The 10,730-nt window shown below is 38.0% G+C and overlaps 1 protein-coding gene and 1 pseudogene across 1 annotated transcript; both read right to left on the bottom strand.

Moving 5' to 3' along the window:
• LOC109948677 lies at nucleotides 270-6,291 on the bottom strand. Its single transcript, XM_020562370.1, has 2 exons — nucleotides 6,099-6,291; nucleotides 270-1,102 (listed from the first exon to the last, which is right to left on the bottom strand). Exons 1-2 carry the CDS (start codon nucleotides 6,289-6,291, stop codon nucleotides 270-272), a joined length of 1,026 nt encoding a protein of 341 aa, XP_020417959.1.
• Nucleotides 6,567-8,530, bottom strand: LOC18780463 (annotated as a pseudogene).

The raw sequence follows: 10,730 nt of genomic DNA, 5'->3' as shown, positions 1-10,730 counted from the left end.
AGAGTGACAAGCATAGAACATAGTTCCCATGGTTACTTCTTCTTCCTTTGCATAGTTGGCTACTTGTTTGTGACTATGACCTTCACAGTCCTTTGCAGTATGACCAAACCTATTGCATTTTCCACATCTAGGTTTGCCTTTGTGCCTGCACACGCCAAAATGATACTTCTGACATACTTGGCACTGTGGTTTCACTCTTCCTTGACTGTACTACCTTGCTTGTTCTGTGAATTGAAGCTATTGTTCCAATTTCCTCCAGCACTATTATTCTAGCTTGAGCCATTATTGTTGTTCAAGCTTCCATTTTGAGACCAATTTGATCCCTTTTTGTCTTGTCCTTGCCACTTTTGATTTGGTCTACTTTGTGAGCCCTTATGAGTGCCATGAACTTGGTTATTTCCAACCTTTAGGCTACTGAAAGCTTTCTCAGTTCCTGTCAATTTATCCCTTTCATCATGCAAGTCTTCCCTTTTATCATAGACCTTGACAGATGTAATAACTTCTTCAACTCTAAGAACATCAAGATCTCGAGTTTCTTCAATGATAGACACAATGGACTTATATTTTCTACCTAGGCTCATCAAGAGTTTTTGCACAATTCTTGTTTCAGACACATCTTCACCAAGTGATTTCAAATTATTCACAGTTCCAAAAAACTTAGACAAATAGCTATCTAGGCTTTCACCATCTGTCATTCTCATATACTCAAAATCTGCTCTAACTGCTTGAAGTTTTACTGCTCTTACTTTTTTATCTCCTCTGTACTCTCTTCTCAGAGTATCCCAAGCTCCTTTTGCAGTCTTTTCATTTCTGATGCGAGGGAAGAGCTCATCAGTTAAAGCTCCTTGAATGAGACTTAGTGCCTTGGCGTTTTTGATTCTGTCTTCTCTGGAGATGGTGGGTGCTTCCACTGGAACTTGCTCAGCCTTACTTCCTTCACCTCCAGAGCCTTCTTCCTCCTCAAGAACTGGCTGAGGTTGTACTCCGACCTCAACTACATCCCATAGATCATGTGCTATGAGGATGGTCTCCATTTTGACAGCCCAAAAATCATAGTTTGCACCATCAAACTGTGGAGTTCGTAAATCTCCACCTGAAGAACCTGATCATACCATTTTCCTAGTGAGTCTCAGTGAACCAAATAGTAAAAGAGCAACCTTTATCCCTTTTGGGAATTTTTCAGGAAGGCTTTCTCTCTCACAGCTCAGGCCCCTCTCTGGAATCAAACCAGGAGCTTTGATATCATGTTGATTTAGTATCAAGCTTAATACTTTAGGTTGAAAACAGCAGCTGAAACCTTTAGGAGAAATACACCTCAGAGAAAGAAGGATAGGAAAAAACAGAGGATTTGAAGGTTTCAGTATATTTCTCTATATCAAAACGCAGAGGTATTACATGACTCTATTCCTATCTCAGTCAAAAAACAGACCCTAGTTTTTAGGGAGCAAGGACTTATCTCCAGCCATTCAGACCATAGGAGGCTACGATCTTTCCACTTGGAGAAAGATCGGATGACCTAGTACAAACCAAATAGGACAAAAATAACAGTAGTGCTGGTTTCTAAAAACAGAAATAAAGCTGTTACATATTTAAACTAACGGCTATTTAAAAAAAAAACTAATTCTTCATCTCTTCAATTCCAATATGCAGGATTGTCATCTGCAGGTTGATTTAAGCTGAGTATGCAGCTTAATTCTCAACAATTTTTGAGATAGCGGAGGACACATTTGGCGACAGCCCAGTGTGTTTCAGAGGGGTAGTGCATGAACTAAGCCAATTTGTTAACTGTAAAGGAGACATCAGTTGAAGGAGAACCATCAGCAAGACAGAGAGACTGAGACGTGCCCATGGGAGTGTGAGTTTCTTTTGGTCCAGACATGTTGGTTCGGTCAAGAAGATCGTGAATGTACTTATGTTGAGTGAGAAACAGGCTTGTGTTGGTCGAAAGTACCTCCACACCAAGAAAATAATGAAGTGCACCCATGTCTTTGACTAAGAATTTTGGTGGACAATGCACGAATAAAGTGGGCAATGAATGATGGATAGTTACCTGTCACAAGAAGATCCTTTACATACACAAGAAAATAAATGGTGACATCAGTAGTATTGTAAATAAACAATGAGGCATTAGACTTGGAATTGTGGAAGCCAAAAGAAATAAGAAATTGTTTAAGCTCCGTGTACCAAGCACAAGGTGCTTGTTTGAGGCTATAAATGACCTTGTGAAGGCGACAAACATGAGAAGGCTGTGAATGATCAATGAAGCCAGGAGGTTGAGTCATGAAGACTTCCTCGGTAAAACGAACAAACCATCCATGGCTAAGGGCAATTGATAGAATAAGGCAAATGGTTTGGCAACAAGGCTGGCTTTATAGCCGGCAAGGGTTCCATCAGGATTGCATTTGATTTGAAAGACCCATTTGTACCCCACAATGTTTTGATTGGGCTCAGCAGGGACCAACTCCCAAGTCCCATTACAAAGAAAGGCATTGATTTCATCAAAAATTGTTGTACACCAATTGTGGTCACGAAAGGCTTGAGACACACATGTGGGCTTGATGGGGGAGGGAAGGAGATGGGTTGTAGTGTGGTGGATTTGTTTGGGTTTGAAGATGTTATTTTTGGAGCATGTGTCATGGGTTGAGTCGTGTGCGGGGTTTGGGAGGAGGAGGTGGTGGGGGTAGGGATGAGGAGACAACAGTCGGTGAGGGCACTCTGATAGGAGGGGAGGGAGCACATGTAGTAGCATGTGGGGGAGAATGAGGAACATCCAGTGAGTGGCCAGAAACACTAGGTGAGGATCTGCTTGTGGGAGTGGCACCTTGGTTGGAGGTATTAGCACCATGCACATTAGTTGGGGAACCATGGGAGGATGGAGATACAGAAAAATGAAGAGTAGTGGCTGCATGGGAAGGGGCAAAGTTGGACCATGTAGAAACTAAGGATGGTGTGAGTGAAGAGACACGAGAAGAGGAAGAGGAATCCAGTGCCAAGGGAGGAAAAATATGCTCAATAAATTGAACATGACGAGAGATAAAGACTCGTGAGGTGGAAGGGTCAAAATATTTATAGGCACTCTGAGAGGTGGAGTAGCCAACAAAGATATACACAAGGTCGAGATCGAGGCTCGAGTTTATGAGCAGAATAGGGACGTAACCATGGATAACAGAGACACCCAAAAATTCAAAGTGGGAGGAGATTTAAACAAGGACTCAAACGGAGATTTAACTTGTAAAATAGGAATGGGCATACGGTTAATGAGATAACTAGCGGTTTGGAAAGCAAAGCTCTAAAAATATAATGGTAATGATGCTTTATGGAGGAGTGTGAGACCAGTTTCTCCAACATGACGGTGACGGAGTTTAGCGGACCCATTGTGTTGTGGTGTGTGTGGAGGAGTTATGAGGTGTTGAATACCATAAGACTCAAGGAATGATCGAAGGCGAATGAATTCCCCACAACCATCAGAGTAAAGCGTGGTAATGGGTGTATTAAAGTGTTTTTCAACAATAGATTTGAACTTGGTAAACACAAAGAAAACATCTTATTTTTGTTTTAAAGGATATAGCCAGATATATTTAGTGAAGTGATCAACAAAGATAACATAATATCGAAATCCATCATAAGAGGAAATAGGGGCAGGACCCCAAACATCTGAGTAGACCAAATCTAAAGGTTTATGACTCTTAAGAGTGGAAACATCAAATGGTAGTTTATGGCTCTTATTATAAGAACAGGAATCACAAACAAAGTCTTTGGAGAATGTAGAGGAAGTAGACAGAGATTGAGATTGAATGACATGGTGGAGAATTTTGGAGGAGGGATGTCCTAGTTGATGGTGCCATGTAGCATGAGATGCGGCAACTCCAACCAAGGCACAAGGGCGTCGACGGGTAGAACCCATGTGTTGTGGCCACTCGTAAATGTCATTCATATTCGCCCCCCGAAGAAACTGTGCCCCAGTGATGAGATCCTTCACAACAACAAAAAAAGGAAAGAATTCAATGGAAGTGTTATTGGTTTTACAAAATTGAGAAACTAACACGCCCCGGACCTTGGGATAGGTGGAGATCCGGCGCCCGGTGCGTGAGAAAATAAAAAGTAATATTAAAAAAAGGGTTTAAAATAAATTTCTCTTATAAAAATAGCTCTAAAATCTTAAAACTTTACAATTAATAAATAAAGCTCTATCACTCTCATCTAATTCAACCTCAACTAGTTTAGTCCTTGTCTTTCTCACTAATTCATCTGAAAAATTAAACAGGGTGAGGGGTGAGCAACCACCGCTCAGTAGGGACATAAGACCTTACCACAGTAGATTGATATAACTAAATTAAGTAACACACAATCACACTGCCAAATATCACATTAATAATAATAATGCATGAATACTCTTCATCTACTCCCGTTAATTCATATAACTGGATAAGTAGACTTGCACGTCCCATACCATGCTTAAACCACTTGGTCTTGAATGCCCATTTATATGAACTAACACCCATCTCAATCATCCTATAATTCCCCTTCTGTTAGTCATCTTGTCTAAGTCTCTGTCACCAATCCCGAATCACCCAATAAAAACCATGTGCACTGTGGGATCCCTAGGACCTGTCCCTGCCAAGAGTTAGATTCAACTACACAAAATACTATTTCCATTACCCTATTTTCCACCATTATTTTTTCAACCCAAGAACTCCAACTAATTTCCATGACATGATATAGTTCTTCTTTTTGCATATCTCATAAAAACAATGTATATCATTTAGATATCACCAATATACATATAATCATGCCAACATTTATTAAATAATTAACAACACATAAACACCCTATATCAAGAACATCCATCAAATTATAATATCATGCATAATATAGTGCTCACGAAATTTAATTAAATCAATCCCCGTAAAGGCCCCAAGAAACCCCCTACCTTGGCACCAAAGCTTTTGCTAGAAATGTAAGGTGTTTCCTAATTTTCCACCGCATTCACAAACTCAGTCTCCCACTCTTTTTCTTACTTCTCTCTACCACTATTTCTTTTTCACTTTTTTTTGTTCATTTACTATGCAACTAGTGACCTATATATACAAGGAATAATTAAGTCGGTAGTAACTCATTTCCTATTGGATGGTGTACGGGCAGTTTATATGCTTACTATCCAAGTAATATATATAGTTATTAATGTAGTCTTGCAAATAAGGAAGAATGTCTTATGTTGTGGCTCTTCCAATTCCTCCAATCTCCTATTCTATTCTTCTTGGTGAGTTGACAAAGCTAGTAATCACAGCCTTGCTACTTAACATGTTTTTTACTTTGACATGTAACCACATTAACAAGAACTATTTTACTAATACATATACATACCCTATATATTTATATCTTATAACATATATTATTCTGTTATAATATTTATTAGAACAGTACATAAGACTATATATATATAACCAAGATAATTACTTATAAATATATAGCAATTATCTTTCTTTAATTTTAAGAAGACGAACTCTGACAGAAACTAAAATCAAGTTGTTTTGAATAGAGGGAACACAAAAAAAATTAGATAAATTAAAAGAGAGTTAAGAGTTGTAGAATCAGTGTGGGTGATTGCCAAGCTAGAACCGTCACCAATGAGAATATCATCTGGACCTTCATAGTCTCGATGAAGGGACAAGTTGCTGAGATCAGTGGTCACATGATGGGACCCACTAGAGTCGACCAGCCAATTTTGGTTTTGAAATTGTTGAGCAGCTGTATGGTTGGCCATATAGGTCCATAGGAAGACCGTGATGATGGGCTGTTTTGGGCTGTGTGTCCTTGTTGATCACAAAGCTGGTAGGTGATATTTGGATCTCTGGATTGAAAGGAGGGCTGGCGATTGTTGCTTCGAGACCCTTGGTAGAGATATGAGACATGACCTGAGTGGAAACTGGAGGAGTTACGAGACCCGGTTTGTAAGGGAAAATTGCAAGACCGCTGAAACTGGGAGGAGCCACGATTGGAAGTGTGACCAGATCTGTTCTGATAATTGCCACCTCTTGAGTTAGGTTGATTGGAGGAGCTTTGAGTGTAATTTTATGTGATTTGAGTGGTGTAAGAACTGGTGCTTTCTCTCTTGAGAGTTTCTTCATAATCAACAAGCTTATCGTGAAGTTCTTCAAAATTGATGGCGGTTTCTCGGGCGCGGATTGCTGGAGAAATCTCCTTGAAGTCAATACGAAGACCATTAAGAGCATAGATGGTCAAGTCACCTTCAGTTACTAGAACATCGATTAAGGCAAGCTCATCTGCCATGTTTTTCAAGAGTTGAAGATATTCATATGGTGAGAAATTTGAACGCTTCTCTGATCATAAGAGTTTGAAATATCTCTTTTCTCATAAACAGATGAACATGTGACGACAAAGGTGGAGGAAACTTATAAAATATTATAATTTCACATTAAGGATCTATCCACGACAACACAAGTAAGGATCTTATCCATGACAAGTGAATCATTTTGTATGTCTTGATTTTTGAAGAAATAATAAGGGTTAAAGAGGTAAGTCACCATATGTAATGGACTATCAAGTTAAGCATGGGCTTTTGCATCAACAATTTGTAGGATTAGATGATAGTTGGCCTCGTGATTTTTGAATGCTTCTTTAATCTCTTCCTTTTCTTGTAGTAGTTCTCCATACAAAAAAGACATTGATGGACTTTTATCCCTATCAACAAGGTGAATCACCTTAACTAAAGGATCAAACACTCTCAAGCAAAGGGATACCCAATTCCAAAAAGCTATACTCAAAATGGTGGAATATATCGCTTTCCTCTCTGTAGTCTTGCAATGTTTGCATTGATCCCATGCATCACTAGCAACCATAGATCTCAATTCATTATTCTTTTCTGTCAAGATTTGCAAAGTTAGGAAAGAAGTTGCAAATCTAATTACTCCCTGCCTCACTATATCTCTTCTTTTCGTATACTTCCTCATCAATGCCAATGTGTTATGATGGGCGTATATGAAGATAGTGAATGACTTTGCCTTCTCAATCACTCTTTTGAACCTAGGTAGGTTACCAATTGCTTAAAGCATAAGGTTTAATGTGTGAGTAGCATGAAGTCCAAAACATGTTTGGCCTCTTCTCCTTCTCTTCAACATATTTGCGGCTTCCATATTATTAGAAGCATTGTTTGTCACCACTTGAACTACATTTTGTGGCCCGATTTCTTCAATGCACTTGTAAATATATTCAAAGATATATGACCTGGTGTGTGCTTCCTCGGAGTCTTCCTAGAAGAAAGAAAAGTGGTGTTTTCCTTGCAATTGACACATAAATTCATGATGCTTTTTCTTTTCCAGTTGGTCCAAGCATTGGTCATAATTGAGAACCATTTCTAGCACTCTCTTCTTCTTGCTTCTTGAGTGCTTAACCTTTTCCTTCAATAGTGGCTCCCTTAATTGGTATTGGCTTGGAGGTCGGTAATCTGAACCAAATTGGTCAACCACTTCCACAAATCTTTTGAAACTATTATTATCGATAGCATGAAAAGGAATACATGCTTCATACACCCATTGAGCCAAATATTGATGCAATTTATGTGTTCTTTGCTTGAAAAGTGCATCATGGATATTTTGTTATCGCATCCTCTTTCTTGCATCCATTGAAGAATCGATATTGATCTAGGATGCAAACTTATCCATAGGCGAAAGTGCGGCTTTTTCCCTGACCCTACAACTTCAATGTCTTCATCTTCTTCTCAATTTGTTAAAGCTCAACTTCTTCCCTCACTTCCCATTTGTGTCTACTCTTTTGTATCTTCTTATTTTTTCCTCCTTCTAATGCAACTTTATATTTTGCTTTATCCTCAGCTAAAGACCTTGGGTGCTGGGATACATTTCCCACCGCATTTCCCTTTATGTGGGCTATATGTTGCTTAATTCTATATATTGCACCATTAACAACTTCCCCACTGAACTTACACTTCAACTTATCCAAGTTCGTAGGATCCGCCAATACCCCATAGTCTCATCACACATCACTTGAAGCACGCTTCAACGATGATGAACTATTTGTCTCGGAGGGTGCATTAGATGCTCCGGAAGATGTTTTATATTTATAAATAAATTATTAAACAAGCATACTCATATAAATTATGAAAGCTGCGAAAAAAAAAAAAACAAAAAATAATAATAATAAAATATATATATATATATATATATATATAAAGCATACTCATTATAAATTATCAAACATGCATAATTTTAGTTTTGGACTATGGTGCTTTTATAAGAATTTTTCTTTGACAGTGTTGAGATACGGTGATGTGCTCTTTTAGGGCATTTTCATTTTGTTGTTCTAGGCCTGTTCGTAGTGGTTTTCTCTCTCTATATTGTGTCGCCTTTGTGCAGATTCTCTCATTTTTGTGCCGACTGAAGAACTATGATTGGTCATAGGTGCTCTCTCTTCTTCAGTTGGTTCTAGACTTACTTGTGTGTTTTATTAGGGTTCTTCTATTGTTGTCTCTGGATATTTCTTGGTGGGTTCTCATGTCTCTAACCCATGGGGTGCTATAACTACTCTGATGCTGCACAAAGGACTATGAGTTTTAATAGCAGGATTCTTTTGACGGTTGGAATGTATTGGTGAGCTCTCATGTGGGGTTTTAGTTTTTATCTTTTTTCGCATTCTCTGTAACGGTCTAAGGTGACCTGAATCGGACTCTCTTATAAGTCCATGGTATTTGTGGTATTTTTTTCTACCCTTGGGTTTATCCCATGTGGTTTTCCTAGGAAGGTGCCCTTGTTTTTGTGCCTTTTTGGTTCTATGAATGAAATCTTATTCTAAAAAAAACCATAGTTTTAGTTTTAGTTATAAATTATCAAAGCTGTTAAAAAATTTATTTAAAAAAAAAAAACCAAAAAACCATATATGAAGCAACAAAACAAAGCATACAATAGATAATTACGGAGAAAGAGGGTCGCAGCGGCTTGGAGAGGGGGAGTCGCTGGTCAAGAGTCGCGGCGGTTGGGCAAGGGGTCGTTGCGGGTTGTGGTGTCTGTCGTGAGAGAGAGGGAGAGAAGGAAGCAACGACTCATATGAGATTAATTTTATTCACACGTATGAGATTAATAAATAAAAAGTTGCTAGGTATTTTAAAAAAAAAATTCTAAATTTTTTAAGAATTGTTTCCAATTTTTTTCTTCGCTAAGCAACAGCTTAGGCTAATTTTGCATTCGGGCCTGCCCAGTCTTAGTGGAGCCCATCTCCTACTCAGGCTACAATTGATTGGTGGAATGAGTTTTTCTAGCCGAGGGGAACTTTTGCTCCATCACTAGAAGTGCTCTAACGATTAAGGTGAAATTGGTGTGGTGTCCTCCCGCCTAAGTGGCCCCCTAGGCTGATTTTTTGAAGACTGCTTTTCATGTATATAAAGCAATATGCAACATCACTTATTTAGAGTGTTTTAATAACAACACACAAGTAATAACATCCAAGAAAAAGAAACAATCATAACAGTTACTTAGAGCATCCACAATGGAGGGGTGTATTTTCGGGGTTGTAAAGCCACTTTTACATCCACTTTACACCTCTGGGGGTTGTAAATGTGGTTTTTGCTCCAATGGGGAATATGTAAATCTAAAGATGTATATTTGATTTTCTTGTCTTAATTCGTTTTTGTGTTATTTTTGTTTTGGTTAACTTTATAAAATTAATTTTGTGTGTGTTTGGTTTATTTTATTTTATCTCAAAAAGGGGTTGAAAAAAAAAACATGAACCACATCAATTCATTTTGCAATGTAGCCGTTTGAGATGACATCAAAGGAACTATAATTGACGCGGGCCTCACATATAAACTTTTGTCTAGCAACTACCTTGTAGGCGCGCATCTTGGGCAAGTGGATTTACCTTCAACCTTTTTGTTGCACACTCTTGTCCACCTTTTCTCATGTAGGCCCCACCTGCTAAGGATGTAAAACAGGATGCACATGTGCATCTAACTTTGCATCTCACGGTTGTGATGCAAATTTACAATCATTTACCCCTGCCCATTACAGGTGATTCTGATGACAAATTGTGTATATTTAACATACACCTCATTATACAACCCCCCATTGTGGATGCTCTTATTGTGGATGCTCTTAGCATTGGCAATCATGCACAATACAATTTATACAAAATTTAACTAAGTCAACCTCTGTAGAGGTTCCCCAAGAACCCCTACCTTTAGTCCAAGCTAAGGCCATTTCCAGCCGTAGGACTAAATGTAGTCCAGGGCTAAAAATTTAGCCCCTCAAAATATTAATTTTTTAAAGAATAGTGCATGGCTAAATTTTTTCATCTCCAACCATGCATGGCTATATTTTTGAGTCCTTCATATTTTATTATTTTGAGAAAAACTATGGTACAACACTCATACATTCCAAAATCATATATTGTTTAATTTAATCAAACTACTATTTAAAAAAAATAATAAAGCCAACAAAGGCAATTAAAAACAAAAATTGAAAGTGTTTCAAGGGTCTGACCTTCAATGGTCATGACCCAGAATTTTTTATAATTTTTTAAAACAATACCAAACATTTAAAAATGTGAAGACAAAAAAAGAAAAGAAAAAAGGAATGGGTTTTGATGTTTGAGCTCCAATGGTCATGAACAAGACTTTTTTATAATTGTTTTTAAACAACACTTGAAAAGATTTGAAAAGCTGGCCACATTTATTATTTAAAAAAAGAAAAAAGAAAAAAGGA

This window comes from Prunus persica, chromosome G4, assembly GCF_000346465.2.
Source record: "Prunus persica cultivar Lovell chromosome G4, Prunus_persica_NCBIv2, whole genome shotgun sequence".
Classification (NCBI taxonomy): Eukaryota; Viridiplantae; Streptophyta; class Magnoliopsida; order Rosales; family Rosaceae; genus Prunus; species Prunus persica.
This window is presented reverse-complemented; position numbering and strand designations above follow the sequence as displayed.